At 40.9% G+C, this 23,209-nt stretch overlaps 1 protein-coding gene across 3 annotated transcripts in view; it reads right to left on the bottom strand.

Annotated features, from left to right (window-relative positions):
* Positions 1-23,209, bottom strand: part of ARHGAP24 (Rho GTPase activating protein 24) — a 183,510-nt gene that overhangs the window by 110,601 nt on the left and 49,700 nt on the right. For all 3 annotated transcript variants that reach the window (XM_053941794.1, XM_053941792.1, XM_053941793.1), the window contains exon 3: positions 7,568-7,655. In XM_053941794.1, coding sequence (XP_053797769.1) covers positions 7,568-7,655 — 88 coding nt within the window. The remainder of the gene's footprint in view (positions 1-7,567; positions 7,656-23,209) is intronic.

Raw genomic sequence — 23,209 nt, 5'->3', positions numbered from 1 at the left:
GAGAACAGATGATTAAGCAGAATTACTTTAGATAAAAGAAAATAAAATATACAATTGTTCAGTAGATTTCAGAAATTATTCACCTCTCTATTTTCAAAATAGACTAACTAGAAAAGCATTCAGAAAACAGGCAACATTACTACTTCTAACATAAACTTTTAACCTATAATCTGCACTCATTCACCAAGATAGAAGGCATTTAAGATAATAGATTTTATATATAAAAATTGGTGATGTTCCACTAAATACAAAGTTACACACCCAAGCCATCTGAGCAAGGAGAAATGTGTTTATTCTGCACATGCTGCATACCTCAGAGAAGATATTCATAGAAGGCTCTTCTTTTATTTTTCTTTTAAATAGTTTTTGCATCTAGATTTAATTCCTTCACTTCACAACCAGATGACCTAAACTTCTACTATCAGATAATTTTGGCTGAAAAAACCCCTATGAATTAATGTTTCCATATTTAAAGAAATTATGTGTAAAGCAGTTATTTCACGCTCTTCTTTGCTACATAACAGTGCTTGAGTTCTACCAGAAAAGCAACCTAATCTTCTGAATGGGAAAAGGTGCTTCATCTCTCCTTGCATGATAAACAGGACATTTTCTGGTAGTCCTTTAGTAGCCCAAATCTGAGTCACACCAATATCAATCTTTAATCAGATGCAGTATCATGAGGGGATCTTCCACATGAAGGCGATGAGGCAGAAGTACTCATGTCACTCTGGAAATGTGTGTCACAACCCAGCCTTGCCTCTCTCCCCCCAGAGCCCTCATATATAGGTTATCATTAATTCAGACTGACACCATTAATATGCAAGGCTTGCTCTGCAGGTATCATCTCAAATATGTGTGGACACATAGGCACAGAAAGGTGAGGCTTGGTCCAATGTCACAGAAGGACACAGTGGAAGGTTTCTTAAATTTGGTGCCTCCACCCAGTTGTTACTCAGTAGCCATGACAAGAAAGGCACAAAAAAAGGGGTATCACATGCATTGACTTGAAATGAGCAGGTTTTATGGTGGCAGCACAACAGCTCAGTGGCATGACCCACCATCTCATTTCACAGGGATGTAGGATTGAGGATGGCTTTGGTTTTCTTTTTCTGAAAACTACTACGGAGACAAAACTGGGCACATCAACTAATTCTGCATCACATGAGCTGCTGCTCAAGATGGAAAAGCGTTCCTTTCCAGTGAGCCCTCACCATTAACCTTGTGAGAAACATGCAGCAAGGCTTCAGCCAGCTTCATTTCCCTGGCTCACTGACTCCATGAACCTCCAAGACTCACTTAAAAAAAAAAAAAAAAATCAGTTTTGAATCACTTTTCAAAGGATAAGAGCGAGGCAATGCATGCCAGTGTGTTCAAGCAGAGAGGGGTGGCTCTCAATCAGATACATTTCTGAGGAATGTATCACCCTTAACAAGGATGGCAATGCTTTCAGGAGATCTTCGAGGAGGAACGAGCAGCGCTCAGAGCTGCTTTAGCGCAATAGGCGATTACACGGCGATATCTGTGCAGCGAGGCTGGTGCCCATTTGATTAAACAGCCTGTCTGCTCCCTCCACAAGATATCAGAGGTACAATTAGTTCAGTCGGCGCTATCAGCAATGCCCTTGAGGTGCTGTGCTCCTGACGACTAATGAAGAGGCACTGCTGGCTGTCAGCACCTACAGGAGGAGGCATTCATCTTCCTGGCAGCATCAATTAAATCCGCCCGCATCATACCAGGAGTCAGGAATTCAGGAATCCAGGAAGGAGTCAGAGCAGCTGAATGGTTTAACACTCGGTTTGGGGTTTTATATTGTGGAGAAAAGGGAATAAATTGTGCTAGCTACGCTGATGGCAAAGAGAATACAGAGAATCTGCCTGACAGCAAAGGCGGAGAGAGCGTCCGCAGTGCTCAGGTGTGTGCACACGTGCACTGTGGAAAGTCTTTTTTTTTTTTTTTTTTTTTTTGCATCAAGACAGGAAACCTCTTAATACACAAACAATTTTCTCCTCAAGTAAACAGAAGAGAATTTGCTTATTGCTTTGTGTTACCAATACTCTGCTAAGTCTTCAAGGAAAGCTGTTTGCTGCATGTGTGGGTCTATCCTCACTTGGGACATGGCAATTACTCCTGAGAAGACAAGGCAGGGAGCTCTTGCCCCTTACTTCTAACAAGGCTACATCCTTACAGAAAACACACAGTTCTATTTCAAAACAACAGGCTCAAAACCTTCTAAAACATTTATATCCCTGAGACATGATGCTGCATCATGACAGCCACAGTCAAACGTGTCAGCTAATCATCTGCCCTGCTTGGTGCCTCACTGTAAACTCCAACCTTTCCCATCCCACAGAAGTCTGGCTGTCAATAGGACTTACAGGACTAAAAAGTACTGGTATCAGAGATGGGTACTGAAGTAGAAGCTACAGTAAAAGCACCTGGTATCTAACCTGCTACAGTACATAGGAGCACTACCAAGAAAATTGCTTTTTCAGCTGAAAAATAGGTATCTGTAATTCCTGTTTTTGTCTTACTTGTGTCCCTTAGGGAAAAAAACATAAGTGAACTTACCAAATCCACATTTTCCAGGCCTTCATGGACCCTTAATTAAAATCACTGTGAATGAGTAGATGGCAAAAATTAGCAGCTAGTGTGGCCTTCCCATTTCAGATGTTTGACAATTCATGGTGAAATTCTCAAAGGGCTTAACCTCCTAAACACTGTACAGCAACAGGGAACTGAAGAGGTTTTGGTAACTTCACAACAAACTGTTGTGAAGCAGCCATTTATCTTCTCAAACCTCACAACACCTTTGTGGTGGCTAAAGGGGCTGTTCACTGACAGAGAGGTGTGGCACACACATGCACAACAGAGCCCAGCTGTCTCTCAGCCACAGGGGCACAGAGCTACCTATGCACATCTCAGCTGACTAAAAGCAGTGAAAACTTACTGCAGTAGAAGCACCAAGATAGTTTATTATCCACATAAAGGAAGCTTTAAAAACCCCAACCCTCACACCCATCTCACACTCCCTACCAGAACAGCTAACCTGCAAGAAATGTAATCTGCCATACAGCATGCAATTAAGTACATGAAGAAAGAAAGGCCTTTTTGGCCTTTGGATGCCACTTTTCCTCTGACTAATGAAAAAAAGTTGTAACTAATTCAAAGTTCGGGGAATTTAGTATTTCACTCCCTCTCAGAGGTTTTAATTAAGAGCCTGACAAACTGACCTTTAACAGAATTGGACAGAGTAATTCTTGCCTTCTGCAGTCTCACAAACCATGACTCAAGACAAAAATCTGATGTTGCCTGATAGGAAATGATATAGCCCAGGATCCACAAGCACAAGAAATCAGCAGGCACAAATGCAGAAGAAAAGCATCAGCAGAGACTCCAAGTGACTTTGCTGAATGATTACAGTTCTTTCCTAACAGTCTGAATAATCCCTAAGCACAAAACTTTGATTTAAGCTTCAGAAACATAACTTGGGGCTGCACAGAGAATGCTTTTTGTGGGATGAACTGACTTTGGTACCTCAGTGTGCAAATTCATGCACACAGATGCACATGTTGGACTATGATACTTTGTCAGTGGTAAAAAACACAACACAGATGCACAAAGTTCACAAGCAGAAGATTCCACAAAGACTATTGAAGATCAGTATTTGGAAATTTATGTTCTCGTTTAAGCAGTACTAAATAAATATTAAAATTCATGCAACTGCAAAACTCATCAGAGAACTCTTTAGGATATTTGTGTCTCTAAGGAAATTCATTATTTAGATCAGAGCATGCAAACAGGTCATCTGCTAGTGAACATGCTCCTGGAAGTAACCTTGTCCTCTGTGCTAATTTTTCATGAAATCTTCATTAATACAGGATAGGGACTAAGAAAGACGTGATTCAGGAATATCCAAGTGATGAGGTATCACTGGAGTGATGATCTGGCTTCTTACCTGAGGCCAAGCTGCAAAGTGATTTATCAGACTCAGAGAAGGACAGCAGCTAGCACACAAGGATCTCAAGTAACAGCACCTGCTGGGGTAGCAGCATGGGCAGCTTAGTTTCCAGGATCAAAGTCCAGTCAATGATGAAGCACATTCCTTTGTCCATTCAATAACCACCATCACTTCTAGACCAATTGCCTACATAGGCCCAGATTATTCTGAGCTGCTGGTGCTTCCTGAGAGCATCAGAAAATGAGGATTCAAGTCCTTGGAGGTCCAACAAGCATCCAGACATCCCTGGGAAAGCCACAGGCCCCTGCTGCAAGGCTTCTCATGCTATAACTTGCTCAAAATGCCTTCAGACAGCACCCTTGGAAAGTCCAGGGGACTCTGAAAAAGAAACTCGAGCCTTGTGTGAGAAACAGTGGATGAGCCTGAGCTTCCCACATCTCTATGCTTGGCTCCTCCTGGTGCCAATGAGGTGCAGGAATCCAGTCTGCAAAGCACTGCAAACCACACATGTAAACCACAGCTGTGCCCCTGTCCTGCAGCCATGGGGGACACACAACCCACCTAGACACAGCAAGGTCACCTGTTTCAGTTCCCTGGCAACACGATGCCTTCCCCCATTACACCTGCACACCAAGAGGAAAAACTCAGCTTTCCTTCTGAATGCAACCAATGCACAGAATGAGAGTTCATCTAATATATAAAGCTCAAAACAATCAGAAAATACAATGCAATCACTCAAAACTAATGGCACAACTTGGCTATGTGTGCACATGTCCCACTGAAAGGTTTTAATTTAAACCTTCTGATTTTTGTTGGCTATGAAACATTCCTCTGAGTACAAGAGAAGCTTGCACAGGCATCACTAATCATTTCATGGTCACTGACTCCAGCACAAAAACTCCCACACAGAAGAGTGGCGTGGGCCTTGTGCTGTACAGGAGAGAGTTTCTCTCCTGTAAATTAATTTTGTCAGCACACAGAATTTTTTTTTTTAAAAGGGAAAAATTTGAAGTATTACATCATCTAACGACTTAGGGAATGAACAGAATGTTTTCAAAATGCAAATTGAAGGCATCTGTATTTTAATTACAGCACCAAAACTGCAAGATACTTGTCTCCACAACACATTTTTCCATTCATCTTCAGAGATGGCTGCACACAGAGTATTAGTTTCATAGTATAAACCTACTCCCACGTACATTCCCAAAATAATTGGCATGTCTTACCAATAAACAAACACACGCACACAAGTTTTCAGGCCGCCCACAGACATGAGAGACAAAAAGACGACTTGTCACTTTTGCTTTTGGGATAGCAACTAAAATTGCTTCAACTTTTAATACAGGGAAAACAATGCAAGAGCAGCATGAGCTTTGGCACCACACATTTAACACAACGCTCAGTTCACAAAATCTTTAAAAATATGCAAATAGATCCTGTTGCTACATAGCTGATTTCCCATATGAAAGCTAACAAAGGCTAAACAGAACCTTAGCTACAATACGTTTTTCTGTGTTACACTCAGTGAGCTCAGTTGTGTTGTTGTCAGCCTATAAAATTGACTTTTATACTGAGTCACTAAGAGGATACAGATGACAAACAGCTCCATTACAGAAGGCTGGCAAAATCTTGCCTTGAGAAGCAACAGTGACATGACGACAGCAGCGACACTCACTTCATCTTTGCATAAAATACAGCTGTCATCTTCTACTTCACATCTGCACTGTGCTATCTCCTTCACAGTCAGTCTGAGTCTTCACTTTCATTTCGTCCCCCAAGGACCAGTGCTATGGCATGAAATAGCACCGATTTTCCAAAAAAAACCTTTTTTCTGGTCATGAATCCTTGGCATAAGATAAACAGTAGGAAGTCTCTGTAGCCACATGCTTGTTAGCAATAGGGGGGCAAGGGGGGGGGATAAATACACTGGTGCTATCCTAAAACACATTCAGAACCCCATTCTCAGAATTGAAAATAAGCAAAACAAAAAAGCCTACCTGATTCTCAGGGATGCCTCTGATAAATACTGAACTCAGCTCAAAAGTAAGTACAAATTACCTTTTAACTTGACTCCATAGAAAGGTGGTGTAACAAACATTTTGGGAAATGGATGCACTCTGAACTTGTGCGTGAAGGATAAGCATCCCCAGGGTCAGCATTATCAGACAGAAGAAGGTGTCATATAAATCAGGACATATGGAGAATTCTCTTAATTTCCAAGAGAAACAACATTTTAGTCTGCTCCAGACTTGCAATGCTAATAAATAGGTTCCTTTCAATATTTTGAACATATAAAAAAGGGACTTTGAGAAGAGATAGTGAGAAACTTTTCAAATCTGATTGATTCAAGATTGGGGTGAGTGTTAAACCTCAGAGATACCACACTGGCTGTCTTTGCATAATAATCCCTCGCTGCCCATGGCTTTCATAATCAAGCTTTGAAGTCTACTTCATATTTCTTATACTTTTACAATTTATTATAACTTGGCACATCAGTGAACACAACTACATTTGTGCCCTGATACTAAGACAGTTTAAAATCAAGAACAACAGACATTACCACCTATTTTTCCTTCCAAATAGCCATGATAGGAAGCAATTTGAAAAGTAATACAGGGATTAACAGAACATATTGAATAAATACACTGAGCTGTCTGGATGTGGAAAAAGAATTCTTTAGTTTGGAAAACATGCTTAAAATCAAGTTCAGTTATTAACCCAACACTGCAACATCCACCACTGAACCACGTGCCTAAGCATCACATCTATAAATCTTTGAAATCACTCCAGATAAGGTTGACTCCCCTACTTCCCTTCCACAAGGGAGTCCCAATGCTTAACAACCCTTTCAGTGAAGCAGTTTTTCCCAATATCTAATCTAAATCTCCTCTGGCGCTCTGGCGCGACTTGAGGCCATTTCCTCTCATCCTGTCACTTGTTACCTGCAATAAGGTCCCCACCCAGCTTCCTTTTCTCCAGGCTAAACCACTCCCAGCTGTTCCTTACACTGGTGCTCCAGACCCTTCCCCAGCTCCTTCTCTGGACACGCTGCAGCACCTCAGTGTCTTTTTTGCAGTGAGGAGCCCAGAACAGGACACAGCACTCGAGGTGCGGCACTGCCAAGTACAAGGAGACAACCACTGCCCTGGTCCTGCTGGCCACACTACTGCTGATCCAGGCCAGGATGCCACTGGCCTTCTTGGCCACCTGGGCACAGCTGGCTCGTGTTCAGCTGCTGTTGAGCACCCCCAGGTCCTTTTCTTTCTTTGGGAAACTTTCCCTTTTCAGGGAAGTTTTCCAGCCACTCTGCCACCAACCCAACAGTGCCACACGGGGCTGTTGTGATCCAAGAGCAGGACCTGGCACTTCCTTGCCCTGAAGAATTCTGCTTTACACAAATAAAATACACATCCTTTATCCTTTTCCCTATGCTGCCTAGGGGTGAATTAAAAAATTATGAACCACCATATTAACAAATTAAACTTTTTTTTTTTTCCCCTTAAATTGAATCATTAATCACCTCCAGCTTCTGTTCTGGCAGAACAGATGTGGCCATTTGTCACTGAGGACAAACTGCAAAGGCTTTTGATAAGGAGTAGAATATCCTACCTGGAACAACCTCAAAAAGGAACTTTCCTGGACTTTCTTCATTGCAGGGATGCTCAATTACTCTGTTGCCAGGCAGAAAGATGGTACCCTAAAGAAAAAAGTAACAACAAACATGGGATTAAAACTGCTACCATACTTCTGACAGACTAATGCTTCTTCTTTTTGGACTGGGTTAAACATGAATTTTTCACTGTAAACACCTGAGCAGCTGATTTCCAAAGTGAGATTGAGAGATTATCCCAAAAGCCAACATCATAGAGCCCTTTAATTAACTGAGGCATTTGATAACAGCTTTAAGTTTTTTTAATCTCTTGGGTATTTGATACCATGCAGAGTTTTGTACTTATCACATGTACTAATCCCACTGTTCTGGAGGGAAAATTCAAGATATAAAAGCAAGGGGTAGTGAAGAGCTAGGAAGTTGCATGAGTGAGGCAGGTGAACTCAGCAGCCAGGCTTCTTGGCTGAAGCCAAAGGGGGTGTGGACAGAAGAGGACCCTCATTCTGTGGGGTGCATACCCAGCTCCTGCTCTGGGCCCTTTTCCCATAGCATCCCAGGGAAGAAATAGAGAGAAAACATCCCACTCCCACCCCGTGGCTGCAGCATGCCAGGCTGCTGGTGCTAAGCCATAGCAGGCACAGATAGAGTCCTGTCCAAAGATGTGTTTGCTACAGGCAGAGACACATCAGAAAATCTCTGTGATGGGCATTATAAGCCTTTATTACAACTTTACTACCTTGAGAGAGGTGGGGAATTTTAGTTGTGCATACTTCTAGTAATACCCAAAGACAAAAACCACCCCTGCAACCCTCAAAACATTTCTTATTCCCTTTCCTTTGGGTCTGCTGACACATGGCATGGATAGACCACCCCTTTCCTCTGAGACCTTTTTCATTTTTAGAAATTACAGCTCCTCCTAGTACCATTTCAACATCAGTCAGCAGGCACTTCTCAGTGAAATTATTCTGGGATGGCTGTCAAGGGATAAATTTTCAGAGCAGCATCCTAGGAATTGTATTAGATACAAGCTCTCCACCACTGTTAATAGGAGATAACATCCACTTAGTGATATTATCCAATTATGGCATAATGGGGCCCCTATTTCCACAGCAAACAACTTACGTAACTTACACATCTTAAACACAGAATACATCAAATAAGGTCCTTATCTCCTGAGAGATCATTGATCATCAACATGGAGCACCATCTTCCATAGTAGCTTCAACCAAATGCCCAAATAGGGCATTTAAACAGCCCTAAAGATATCCCTGTACATGAAAAACGTCAATTTTATTATCCAGAATTCATTGTTATGACCTGGAACCTTCACTACCAGCAGAACCATTTACAATTATTGGGGAGTCGAGACAAGTGGAAACACTACAGTCTTCTCACAAAGGAATCCTTACAAACTGATAGGAAAAAAACACCTGAAAGAACAGGTAAGAAATGTTTCACAAAATAAGTATTTGTACCAGCTGATGTGGAGTATGGGCTCTATACCAACTTATCACTGCTGTGTGCCAGAAAGAACAGTGTAATCACAGGAAGGCAAAGAGAGGGTGCACAGTGATTTTGTCAGAACACACAGAATCACCTCCATGAAACACTCTGATTGGTGCTTGCTGCTGAAAGCAGATGAAGCAGCACAGCTTTCTGCTGAGGTGGAACAAGCAGCAGGTACTAGCAGTTGTGGGCAGATGTCCCCACTCACTGCATATACAAATGTATCATAAGCATTAAGTGCCTTGGTCCAACAGCTCCATGCGGAGCGATCTTCCTTCATTCCTGCCGCAAGCAGCACCTGTTAGTAGCTGTCACACCCCAAAGTCTTCTGTGAAATACTTTATTAGGCCACCAAAATACCATAAACAAAAACGATCATGTGAACAGGAAAACATAAGTCACAATACAGTTCAAATTCTCATATTAACATCTAAAGAAAAAACAGGAGATCTAAGGAACACATTTCTTCTGAGACTTATGGGAGACTAGGAATAAGAATCTCTAAAAGGCATTTTAACTACATGTATTTTTGTCCCAGGTAACAGACCATTAAGACTGGAATAAGACTTTCTTGCCCACTTTCAGATTGAGCTGGTTTTACCCAGAAGAAGCTCCACCCAGCACACTGGATGCACAGATCACTCTTCATGCTGGAGTTCCACTGTCTCAGGAGCTTGCACCACTGAGGGCATACAACATGTTCAAGCCAATCATAGGTCTTGCTACTCAATTAAACAAAAATACAAAATTAATGAGACCTAACCTACAGCACTGTAAACTAAAATCAATTCATGAGACAATAAATGAAAACTGCACTGAACTTTGCTGTCAACTCATTAGCAACAGGCACGCTGCAGACTCATTACAGCATGATGTTTTCTGATTCTTTGATGCAAAACTCTTTTACCACTTACAGGGAGCTCTCACAATGACAGATTTTTGAGAACACAGAAACAAGAGTGTTATATTCATAACACTAGTGCCTTCGTTTCATAGATGAAACCTATTCCGTCTACTAAAATGTAAAGCCTAAGGCCACACACAATAGCTAAGTCAATATGAAGAGAAACCAGACAGTAACCATACAGAATATTGTCCCAGTTTAAAAAGAAAATGTCCTCAAGTGGTGATTTTATTTCACTGTTTCCAGAACTATTATTGCAAACATCAGTGCACATGAAATACTTCAATATACATATGTGAGGGGTGGTGGTTTTTTTTAATTAAAATAATAGCTTTGTTTGTGCAACATGCACCTGGGTGCCCAACTCTAGCGGAGAAAGCCTTAAGAGAGCAATTGCAGCTCTCTCACTTCCCATTCTGTCTGCTTTCACACCCATCTGTCTGCCTTCACCACACAGCAACACTTCCCCCTTGCTAAGTTTTGTAGCTGTCTACATAACTGTACTGAGGCTGCCTGGAGTGTCCCTTTGCCGAGTTTCTCAGCAGCTGATGCCCAGAGAACACATCTGTACTGTAAGAAAGCCCTGCAGGCTGCAGGGTATCTGATAGAAATGGGGTCCCCAGATCACTGTTGGTCCCCTTGCCCAATTGCATTTCGGGGCCCTTAAGGTGCAACATTAGGCCTGTCCTTACTGCCTGGATAGTCCTATGAGTAGGGACTATCAGTTAGTTGCAAAGTTTCAACAAGTTCAAGCTCTGGTTTCTGCCTTGAGTACCTAATTCCAGGGGGAAGTAGGAGAAAACCAACCAGAGAGCCTTAAGACACCTAACAAGACAGTAATTTGCATCCAAAAGAGGAAGGTGATTTCCAGAGGAAATACATGTTTTAACTTAGTTGTCAGTGCATGCAAATGTTCCATAATAAGGCAGCTTCGCATTGCTTCACATCAACGTCTTCAGATCATTCAAAATATTTTAAAAGATCTCAACCCAAGACTGCAGATTGGAGCAGATTAATATTAGTGCCAGCAGGAATCAAGACATATAGTCTATAGAAATACAGGAAAAAGGGAAGTGGGAGAAAAATGTGGCCCTGACCCAAGTGTCTCCTGGCTCCCATTGCCATTCTGTTTGCAGGCTGCGCCTCCACCAAGTCAGCAGTGCTTTGCAGAGCTCCTGCTGCAGTATGCCCGAGTTATTTTTCCATTTCCAACACTTCTGTCCTTATCAGGGCAGTTCTGCTTCTCTAGCTGAGCATTCAGGATGACTCAGAGCATGCAGGAGAAACCTGGATTGCTGAAGAAGCATTGGCCTTTTCCCTAACAGAATAACAAGCCCACTTTCAAAGGAGATTCTCACACACATCAATTTTTCTATAGCACATTGCTGCTTCAAACCAAAGATCTCCTAAACAGCAGAGCAACATGTTTGCTAAAATTAAAAAATCTGCATAAATGAAGTGTTTAACTTGAGAAAAAATACTGTTCCGTTAACTAAGTGCTTGATAAAACACTGTAGTGCAGCAAGAATGACATCAATCTACTCTGGATTAGTCTCACAGTCTTGCTCAAATAGATGTTTTATCCCATGCTGGTCCCCTGAAAACATTTTCAGCACAATTCAGCAGCTGAATTTCAGGAGGAAGCACGGAAGAGGAGACAGGATGGCCACCGCACAAGTGCCTCATGAGGAGCAGCTGACAGATGGTGTTTCTGTTTGCACGCTCCGTGTAACACACTGCACCAGGGAAGTGACCCTGTGCCTCCTGCTGGCTCTGCTCCATTACTTTTCCCTAGGTACACTCTCCCCTGCCTTATTTCAACTCAGTTTTGTGAAGCAGACTTACCACCTTGTCCAAGAGATACCAGGTTTTTTTGTCCAAGAAAGCTTATGATACAAGGAATTCCAGTGCTTTGAAGATGCTGATTGGCAAATGTGAAGACAAATACATGATTTTAAGTATCTCTGAATGGATTTTACTCAAAAAGCACATAGAGACATGAGGCAATTAAGTGCTTTCTTGCCAAAATAATGTTTTCAGGTTTTACCCCAATCCACTTTCCCGGGGCTATTTGCTTGCTGTAGTTTGTCCTGTTACCTCTTAAAAAAGGATGAGAAGTACAGACTACCAGCAGTTCTTGTCCTTCCAGCTTTGATTATTTATCAAAGATCACTGAACTCCACTTTGACTTTCAAGTTAGGTGCTTTTTATTTACTTATCTGTTTTTGTGGTTTCATGGAAAACTCATCACATCAGCTCTCAGAGAAGCAGGAAGGTCATCAGCCAGGAAAGAGGCAGCTGATAGAGGGGATGAAGAGGCAGAAGGAATCTTTGGGTACTTGTGTCTTCTCTTATGACTCACAGCCACATCCAACACAGCAGTGTTCTGTGGTTTCTTTTCTCACTGTTGCTGTTTCTGCAAAGTCTGGGCTGTCAAACTTTGGAACAACAGTGGTCTAAAGCTCAGATGGCATCTTGAACTGAAAAATGCCATCTGAAAAAATGAAAAATACTACTTTTAAACTGAAAAATGCTACTTTAGTGAATAATACTCTCAACATCTCTAGTATTTACAAGGTCACTGCCAGAAAGGCATCTACTGTATTTCACAGAGAAGCCTGTTAATCAATGTACATTAAATAAAATGACACAAGTATATTTCTACATGTATTTACTGACATGTGCACCTGTGAATTCATAAATAAGCGATGCATAGCAAAGAAGGAGAAAGAACATGCAAGTTATCAGTTATTTATAAATTCTTGTTGCTGTTTCTGCTTTTAAGCTACCACAAAAATAGATCTCAAGTCCAAGTGAGTCCCTTGCACTGTCAGGAGCCTACAGACAGAAATCCACTTGTACTGAGGTCAGTAATGAATGAAACCTGCACTAGACGCACCACAAGCAGTTTGACTGCAATGGTTTTTTAAAAATTCAACTCTACTTCCACCATTACAATTCTTTTCCAAGATCCCAGTGAAATCACTGACTGCAAAAGGGCACAGCAACTCTGAAAGCAAGCCCTTTCATCTGACTGCCTACACAGAAATATCTGTATTTCAAAGTGGGCCTGAGCAAACTCTCCAGCTGGCTCCAAACCCCAGGTCAGTGCAGATTTTTAAAATTTTTATCATAAGAATGGGTTTTTATACCACTTAAGGAACCAGAGCATTGGAAGAAGTATATTTACTGCAGGAGGTGATACACTCCTTGGCTTATAGTTTTTGCAGCCATTTACAGTTTTGCAATTACACAGCACACATTTTTCTGGCATAAATACTGTTGCATTTGACATTTTCTTGTCCCACTAAGTTAACAAGAGTTTGTTTCTGTTGAAGAATGAGAACAATAGTTGTGGACCACAACTATTGTACAGAGTTTCTCAGCAACTCTGCAAACAGGAGCCTAAAGAGGTCTTCTTTCCTTTACTTAAAGCAATGTTCAAACCTATCTGATAGCTTAATATTAAAAAAAAAAAAAAAAAGGTAAATTCTTTCCTGTGGTGGTGAATAGCATCTATACAGTTTGCCTGATACAGAGCACCAAAACATTTATTCTGACATGAGAGATAGAACTGACCATTTTATTACTGTGTGATTACAGTTTCTTTAAAGATTTTTCTCCTCTCCTGCCAGACAACTTCATGGTTGAGTGCTTCTCTGCTTGAGAGAAACTTCTTTCTTCAAGAATGAAGCAATCTTGGCTTGAGCAGCCACTAGGCAAAAAACTCCCTTATTTGTCCCATAAGAGAAAGCAAGCTCACGCCAATTTAAGCTATTGACAGCACAAAAAATTAAGTTTGCCTAAACCCAGAGGCTCGATCCATACTGCATGCCTATGGTTTTGATTCCTCCAGTAAGGACAAGAGAGAAGAAACAGCTATGATAAGACTGAGCTCAGGTAAGAGAAGAGGACAAGTCACAGGGTTCAGGGGCAGGAGGTGCCTTCCTGTGGAACCCACTCTGCAGTTGCCATATTCCTCACAGAAATGTCCCTTGGTATTTTACAAAGGCAAAGAAAATAATAAGATGCATAAATAAATTCAGAGAGTGCACTGAATTTAAGAACTCTCGAATACAAGCTGAGAGCATTATAACACGCACACATGGAAGTTTTGATAAAATTGGGCTTCGCAATGCTCATTAAATTTTGATCAACTCACAAAAATTGAACTGGGCACTACTGAATTTTTAGAGATTTTTACTACAGAAAAAATACTTCCAATAGTTCTGGTCATTAAGAAATTCAGAATACTATTTTCCCAAGATAAAAAGCCAATAAAGCATCAGAACACAAAGGACAAAGTCTTGCTTTACAGATCTTTTCCACAAAGGAAATTTACCAACTTCCAGTCCTGAGAACATCTAGGTCAAAACAATGCAATTATTCCCCAAAAGGATAATATTTGACAAGGGGAAAATTTCAAGTATGACCTCTCATTATACACAAAGCTCTCCAGTGACAGTCTGGACAGATACAGCAACACTGCGAGAGAGACTCTGGCCTGTTTAGAAGTCTGGTTGACATGAGTTCCCTGTGAGACATTCCTGCAGGGCAAAGGAGTCCAGGAAGGCTGGACATTTTTTCAAGGAAGAAATCTTAAAGGTGCAGAAGCAGGCTGTTCCCATGTGCCAAAAGACAAGATGGTGGAGAAGACCACCAAGCTGGGTGAACAGAGAGCTCTGGCAGAGAGTGAAAAAGGAGAAGAGTTTATGATCTTTGGAAGTAGGGGCATGCAATTCAGGAGGACTACAAGGATGTGGTGAGATTATGCAGAGAGTAAAATTAGAAGGCCCAAAACTCAACTAGAACTTAATCTGACTACTGCTGAAACAAGACAGTAAAAGTGACTGTATAAATACATTAGCAACAAAGGAAGGCTAAGGAAAATCTCCACCCTTTATTGGATGTGGGGCAAAATGTAGTGACAAAGGATGATGAAAAGGCTGATGTACTCAATCCCTTCTTCAGGAACAGAACCAGCCAGCACGGATTTATGAAAGGCAGATCAGCTAACCTGATTTCCCTCTATCACCAGGAGACCCCCTTAATGCATGAGAAAAGGGCTCTGGATTAATAAATAAATAATTAATAAATTAATAAAACATTTGACATTAATAAAACCTTTGACACAGTTTCCCACAACATTCTCACGGAGAAACTGGCTGCTCCTGGCTTGGATGGGGGCACTCTTCGCTGGGTTAAAAAACTGCCTGGATGGCTGGGCACAGAGGATGGTGTAAATGGAGTTAAATCCAGCTGGCAGATGGCTACAAGTGGTGTTTATCTGCTGGAGAGTAGGAAGGCTCTGAAGAGGGATCTGAACAAGCTGGATCCATGGGACAAGGCCAACTCTATGTTTTTTCCAGGAAATCTATATATGGCCAAATATCCCACCTAGGACAATTAATTTCCATGTCAAAGTAAAGGCTGAAGTTGCTGCAGATTTCCTAAAAGTTACACATAAAGTGCATCTTAACGGCATAAAAAAGGTGGCAGAGAGACATGCAAATGGGACCACAATCCCACCAAATTGTTTTTTCTCCTGTGCAAATACTCTTGTCAGCTTTTGTCTAGCAAGAACATTCCAGGGAAATCTGCCTAACTTATCTAAGTTATTATCTTGCAGTTTTTTATAGGAAGAAAAAAGTCCAGTTTCACATGGAAAAATTTCAGATGTTAATGGCAAGGGTTGTATATTTGTTTTTTAATGACTATAATGCCTGTTGCTTTAACATCTGTATACATATATTTAATCTATATAGTAAATTTTCTATGAGCACAGCTGATAAAGTGCTACCACACTACAAATACCACAATCACACAGAATGAACAGTTCATTTAGCTTTCTGGCATCTGTGTAGGGTACTCTGCTGGTACTTGTTTAAGGGATTACATTAAGTAGCAGTGATCCTGTCTCGGGGAGACTAGGGTCATGTCTTTTGTGCTATCTACACAAAATAGGTGCCACCTAAACAATCAGCACAACTGGAAAACTCGGATTCCCTGAGTACAAACTGCTTCTCCTGCAGTACCATTAGTGCACAGTAGGTATTTCCAGATTTTACTTTTAGTTCAACATCCTCGTTTGTGTCATTCACTCTGTGGTACTGTTTCCAATTTGAAACTGGAGTTCTTGGATAGTTTCATCTTTACAGCTGATCAGAATCACACACTTTTTCAGCTTTTGTATGAGATTTAGCTGTTCATTGTTAGTCTTATTAGTATATTAGTAACAGGGTTTTTGAGGACGAGGTTTAAATTACAAGCTATGTAAGAAAAGGTGCCAGATAATCCCCAATTTAAATAACTACAAAATCAAGGCAGAGTTTAGGAGGAGTTGGTTTAGGTCAAGTCAAGTACCAGTGAATCAGTTCAGTTATGCAGAATACATGCACATTTCTGCAATTCTGCTTGCAAAAGTTAGGGTGAGGGTTTTTTCTGTACACGTGGTTTCTTCATAATCTTCAACTGGCACAATGTGCATTCAGAACTATTTCAAGCTGTGGCAAGTTGTTGACGTTATTTCAACTCCATGAACTGATGTGGACCACAAAACCAACCTAGGGTAAGGCAACAACCACTCAAGGACCACCACAAACAATTCCTCTCTGTGCTAGTTTAATTGACCTGATTTTCCCCCCTGGATATCTCTTTCTACAGTTTGCTACTCCGGGAGGAATTTACCAGGTGCATGATTAAAATCACAGTGTCACAGGATAACAACAGACTGGAAGGTACTATATTCAAAAGATAACAACGGGGGGAGAAGTCCATTTTTCCAACTTTTATCTCAGTGGTTTGGCTGTAAGAACACTATGGGAGATCACACCAAAGCCAAAGCTGAGCCGTAGAGCTGCTCCCTCTGTATGCTAAAGTTGCTAGAAGGACTTGCTCCTGCACCTTACCAGGGCCTGCAGGGAGGCTGACCTTTTTAATTAGAGGTATCTTTTTAAAATAGCCAATATTTTTCAAGACTATGTTGTCTCAAAATAGCACTTACTTCACTGAGAATAAATAAGACTCTGATAATCTAGATTTTTACACTGTTCTCTGAATACCACCACCGAAGGTATTTTACAACATTCTCTAAATGTTGTAAATGTTCTCTATATGTACAGCAAGAACAACTGAGTGTACTTGGGCTTACTACAGCTTTTTAAAATTTTACAGACTTAAATATCAAACCGTCATTTATCTGCTTTTCCACAAGACAGCGTGACAAGCTTTCTGCAGACCTGTTGAGGGGGGTGTATCTTGCAGAGTGCCAGACAGTCTGGAATAAAAATGGATTCAGGGTGACTGGAGGCCAGCATTATTAACTGCACTCCAGCAGCTGCTCTGTTCCAACCATATTAATATAAATACCTTAGATTCCATGTTGCTATTTTAATAAGTTATCAAAATATAAATGACCATGAAGGCCTTCACAGTCTGCAGGAGAAAATACAGAAGCCTTTACAAAAGCAAGAGGACAAAATACTGTTTATGGAAGAGGAGAAACCAAGCAGTGTTTACACAGCAGGTGAACAGAAACAAAGCTCCAGGTTTTCTGGCAAACACAGGAATATTTCAGCCACTGAACTGCTCCCTGCCTGGAGTTATTGTTGAAAAGGGGCCTTTCTTCCAGCTATTAAGAAAAAGTAGTTCATACTAGTCATCTGTTGTCAACACTTAGGAATCTGCTTTTTCTGAGAGACAGCTCCAGAAGCTTTAAGCATTTCTAGATGCACATTTATTTCTGTTGCACATTTGTTTTCTCCGAAGTGAAAACACGGGGCAAACATGTCAAATTAGTCAGCCCACTAATATAAATATAGTCAGCAAATAAAAACTTCACTCTGGAGCTGAACCAGAAGGAGCCCCATTCTCTGGCATGCTCACAGCTACAGAGCATAGTGACTCCAGCTAGAGCTGGGATCATCACGGGAAACCCAGGTACCCATTATATCAGGATGTGGCAAGAAAAAGAAGGGTGTCTCAAGTTTATAGTGGTTTGTGAAAACTATCACACTATTTTATCTCATGGGACAAAATGTAACTGAACCAAAAGAGAAACAGAAAAGCTTCTGAATTCTAATATCCACTTGAGTCACTGCTTTCACAGGCTGCTTTCTGAAGCCAGAACACACAATGAAGGTAATCAACATTTCATTACTATTTTTAAAGGGTACGATTTTACAATGCCAGTGCTTCCACCAGTAGCTATTACCAATCATGCTCCTAACTTTGCCCATGTACCTCACAAATCTCTACACAGCTTTCTCCCTCCTTACCCACTGCTTTTACTTTTTCTAGCTCCTTTCTGCCCTTCTACATCCCTTCTGCAACATCAGTGAGCTTCAGTCTGATCACTGCATAGCTTAACTAAAAGTTGAGTATTGTTTACTCAGCCAGAAATGTCTTCCACATCCACAGTAAATCAAAGTAAATCAAGGATCTACACAGTGAGCATCCAGTACACTTCTGGATGAAAAAAAGAAGAGTGGGAATTCACTGAAGAACAAAGGAAAAAGCATCCTGTTAGAGTTTCTCAGAGGAGAAGGTTCTAGGGAGACCTTCTAGGAGCCTTGTAGTACCTAAAGAGGGTCTACAAGAGGGATGGAGAAAGACTTTTGAATACTTTTCCCACCTGCTGAAGAAAAACCTCCACCAACCCACCTTAATGCATCAGAGGTCTCACTAACGCACTCAAAGGCTTTCTCTCTCACACACAAAAGGAAAGCATAACATCCTGGTAACATTTTTGGCTTACTCTGAGAAGCAACATCTTCCATTTAGAAAATCCAGAGCAACTACTTTCCCATTAATCTAACAACATAACATGAGGTTGAGCATCCTTTGACTCCCAACAAAACACAGTCTCCCCTGTGGCTTTGGACAAAAGGCCTGTATCCTCGTGGCTGCGCTGCAAAGAAGCCACATTTAATGGCTTCTTCACTGGTTTGTTGCTTGAATTCTAATTAAAACACCAGAGCTGCTCCACTCAGAAGCATTTGCCACACAATATCTTAGAGTGCCTGAGATAAGGGAAATCTCAGCAAAGAAAAGTGACAACATTAATTACACTTTTTCTGTTAAATACAGAACAGTTCATTAAAAGCTTAAACAGGTGGCAGGTTTGGCAGCTCTATTGTGTGCAGGCTCTAGACAGATTTATCATGCCTTTCATTTTAAAACATTTATGTGAACGCATTTGCTGAGATAAATTATCTTGTTCACAAAAACATCCTGATCAAGGCTGCTGTTTGAAGTGTTAGATCAATCAAATCATGTTGTAAAAATGTTAGCATCCATTTTGACAAACAGCATCTCATATTTATAGCTTTGGTGCTCTCTCCATTAGTTTCCCTTCCAATTTAGGTATTTTGTACATTTTAGATCTACAATAGTCAAGGAAGTACTGAACACAAACTGGCTGAGTCATTTAAAATGGCTAGATGGATACCCCGGGGAAAGCAGACAGCAAGCACACTGCTGCTGTCTCACAGCAACTCAAAAAAAGACATCTAGACTCACAGGCAGGTTTAGGGAGTTTCATGAGGGCTTGAAATGAAGGGCTGCTTTCATGGAAAGGCAAGATTTCAGCCATTCCAAGGCTTTTCATTAGGCAGCCGTCCTCAGAAACATTTGTCTGAAGGGAAAGGAATTACATTGCTATGGTTTCCATTTTTGTTCTGAAACTTATTTGTGTAGGCACTCAGATGCACTAAAGTCAGGGTCTCACATCCCAGACCCCATCCATCCAGCTAGGATTCAGCCTAAACTTAAAAGAGAGAAGACTTTCAGATTAAGTTTCTACCTCCATAAGCAGAGGTGTCTGAAGTGAGACTTAGAGCTATGAACAATGAAGCAAATTATCCAAATTTCTACTGCTGTGATCCACTGTCAGAACACCAATCAAGAAGTGGGACCCTGTGGAACACACTTAGAGAAACTGAACAAGAAAGCTCTCCAGCCTGAGAGCTCCACTGAATTGCAAGATGATAAACACACAGTCACTCAAACACAAACAGCAGCAAGGTCATTTGAAGCCAAAGTATCCATCTCCTTTCAGCAGGGTTTATGTTAAGGATCAAAAGTCTTTTCCCACGACTCTGAATTAGAAACCCACGTCTAGACCATCTCCTTCTCTATCTCCTAAGAAGCATTTATATCAATGATTGTTCCAGATCTCTTTTATTTTCTCTTTCCCCTTTAAAGCAGAGAAGATCAACTGATGTGACAATATTCCACTCTAGGGGATTGAGTAGGTTTTCGTTTTAAAACACAAATTTGTACCACAATTTAAAGACCTGCCTGGAACGCTTGTGTTCCCATTTACACAAAGATTTCAAGTTCTGAGTGCTAAAAAGAACTGAGGACAAAGAAAATTATTTTCAAACGCAAATGGCTTTATGATCTAAGAAAACCAGAGCAAGTACCAAAGCCTGTAAACACTCCTGTCCAATATTCAGTCCACAGTCCTTATCAGTGAGTTTCAGGGCCTTTTAACTGATACACACCTCTTCTTAACCACCTATTCAAGACTTCAAGTATTTCTGACCAAGATGCCTCTTAAATATAAGTGCCAGCCAAACAAGTGACAGTCACCATCAGCCTTGCAGGATTCTCATCCTCTATTATTGAACTGGGAAGTTCAATAATAAGTTACATAAGTTACAGCATCTATCCAAAGGGTGGGTAAGGATACAGTCTCATGTGATAGACACTGTCAGGATTTTGGGGCTTCTGTTCCTCCTCATTATTGATATCATGCAAGTATCAATGGAAGTGCAGTCTGTCCTGGTCCCCGCTGTCTTGTGCAATGTCTTTGCTACAGACAGACATTTGAAAGTAAGACAGCAGATGTCAGAACAATAACCACAAAGCCCTTTCTGGCACTTAAAACTTTTAAAACTGTTTCTCCCATCCACTATAAATTCCTGAATTTGCTAATCTTAATTTCCTAATCTGAACTACCCTCATTCCTAGTACAGAAAAATGACTTATTAGATAAATCCAAGATGTATAAAGGCACTGCCACTGACCTGCTGTATTCAAGTTTCTTGTATTAGTCAGTACAGCCCCATCTCAGTTTCTTCTCTACTGCACTGTACAATTGTCTGTACAATTGTCACAAACTTCAGCTCTTAAAAGAGCAAAATTATTTTTATGTGCTTTGCTGTTGATAGAGAATTAAGTGTATTGCCTAAAGGTAGTCTGGCAAGATTCCTCTCAACACATTTTTACCTTGTTTGGTCCATTTAAAGAAACTTAGAATGGTTCTTGATGAAGGCTCATATCAATGACTCCACAGAAACCAGGGTTCAACCCATTAAAAACAAGTGAGCATCGCCATCATAGAATTGGACTCGGCAGGCAGAAGGAGCTTCTTTTCCCACATCACTGACTGTCTGAGCTGGAAAGGGGATGAGAGCAGCTCCAGAAAGACAGAGTCACTTATGGAAATATTTTCAGACTGCCAACTGAAGAGTAAAGAGGATTTCAGGAATGCAGTTTGAGGTCATTCAGTTTTTCTCTACTACACAAGCCTGTCGAAGAATTAAGAAAGCCTCTTTCCCTAGCAACAAGTCATGTACATGTTGCTTATTCAGCTGCAAATACAGCAGTATTATCCCAGAGGTAATGGACTTAGAGAAGGCTATTCTTAAGCACTAATACACTGAAAGAACTCAATTATTTTAATTTCAAGACTAATGAGGCTCTCCTGTGAGCTATTCATTTTGCTACTTCCATGAGCCATGCACACTTGTACCACATCCAAGTAAATAAAAGGAAGGAAGAAAAAAGTCATCATGACTTGGCCCTTTTAATGGACACAGACCTCCTACAGTGCTGAAATTCCCTTTCAACAGGAAAACAGGAAGATCATCAAAAGCCCATCACCCACACAAAGGTCAAGCTGTAGAAAAGACTGATTATCACACAACTGCTTATCGTCCCTAATTGTTTGGAAATTTTTACAGCATTGAGACCGAGTGTGAGATGGAACAAACTTGAATTCTGGTTCTCTCAGGCCACTCATATTGACCTGATCATGATTAGTCTAATGCACAAGTGCTCCTAGCTGACGAGATTAAGAGATTATGTGAGATTACAAGGAACAGCACCACTGTTACTCCTATGTCACCTGGGAAAGGAGTCCTTGTGAGGACACACCCACTGTATCTTCCACTGTGGCCACCCAAGATTCACTGCCACAACCCTCCTATCACACCTTTAAAAACGTAAACACACAAGGGGTTTGGTTGCTAACCCCTGGAGGACAGAAAATTATTTCTGACATTTCAAAGCAAGGTGGAAGACAGCCTTTATTTTGTGGGAAGAAAACCCTATTATTTATTTATTATTTATAAATAAACCCTATATTATTTATAAATATAACCCTATTATTTATTATTTATTATTATTTAGGAGAAGAAAACCCTATTATTTTCCTAGTATCTGTGCACTTTCTATATTCTACTTTTCCATCTACCAAACTAATTTATTTAAGTCCTGGCTAAGTCAGGTAGTGCTGATATGGCCTGTGCTGCTGCTAAAACTTCTTAATGCATTACCGAAAACATGAAACAAACACAGAAAAAAAAAAAAGTAAAGATCAAATTAAGACACCATGATTCAGTGCTGCACCTCAAGCTACTGACATCAAAATAAAACTTCCATTCCCCAAGTCACTCTTATTTGATTTGTGCCCCTCTAGCTCTGTCTGGCTGTTCCTCATGTAATGCTAGCCCAGCACACAATGCACGGCGTGCTTCGAGATCCCTCCTCTCTCTTCTGCCATGACAAAATGGCTCTCTGAGCCTAATTTGATTTCCTGCTAGCTCAGTCCTGACACCTGAAATCCTTCAGCCACTTTTTCTTTTCCTCATGGCTGTTTACAACACATAGGTGGCAGCCTGTGAAGGATGCCTGCACAGACTGGAGAGCAGAGGGATGGCCAGTGGCAGAAATGCACCACCATTCCATCTCACCTCAGCTGCTTCACACGGCCTGGAAATCTTTTTCTACCGATTTTGCTTCATCTCATTCCCACTCCCATCAACTTTCCCAGCAAAAAAAAGCTATGATAAAGTTCTTTGCAAAGTCCTCAGACTCTAAAGCTGCTACTACACAGTCACCATTTTCAGAAATCTTATCAAGAAATAGTAAAAGGGAAATTCAAATGTCTGAAAGACTTCCTTTCAAGTCCAAGCCATCGCTGAAGCTCAAGATAGCCAACATG

This window comes from Vidua chalybeata, chromosome 4, assembly GCF_026979565.1.
Source record: "Vidua chalybeata isolate OUT-0048 chromosome 4, bVidCha1 merged haplotype, whole genome shotgun sequence".
NCBI lineage: Eukaryota > Metazoa > Chordata > Aves > Passeriformes > Viduidae > Vidua > Vidua chalybeata.
The sequence above is the reverse complement of the archived record's forward strand: the minus strand, read 5'-3'. Positions and strand labels throughout refer to the sequence as shown.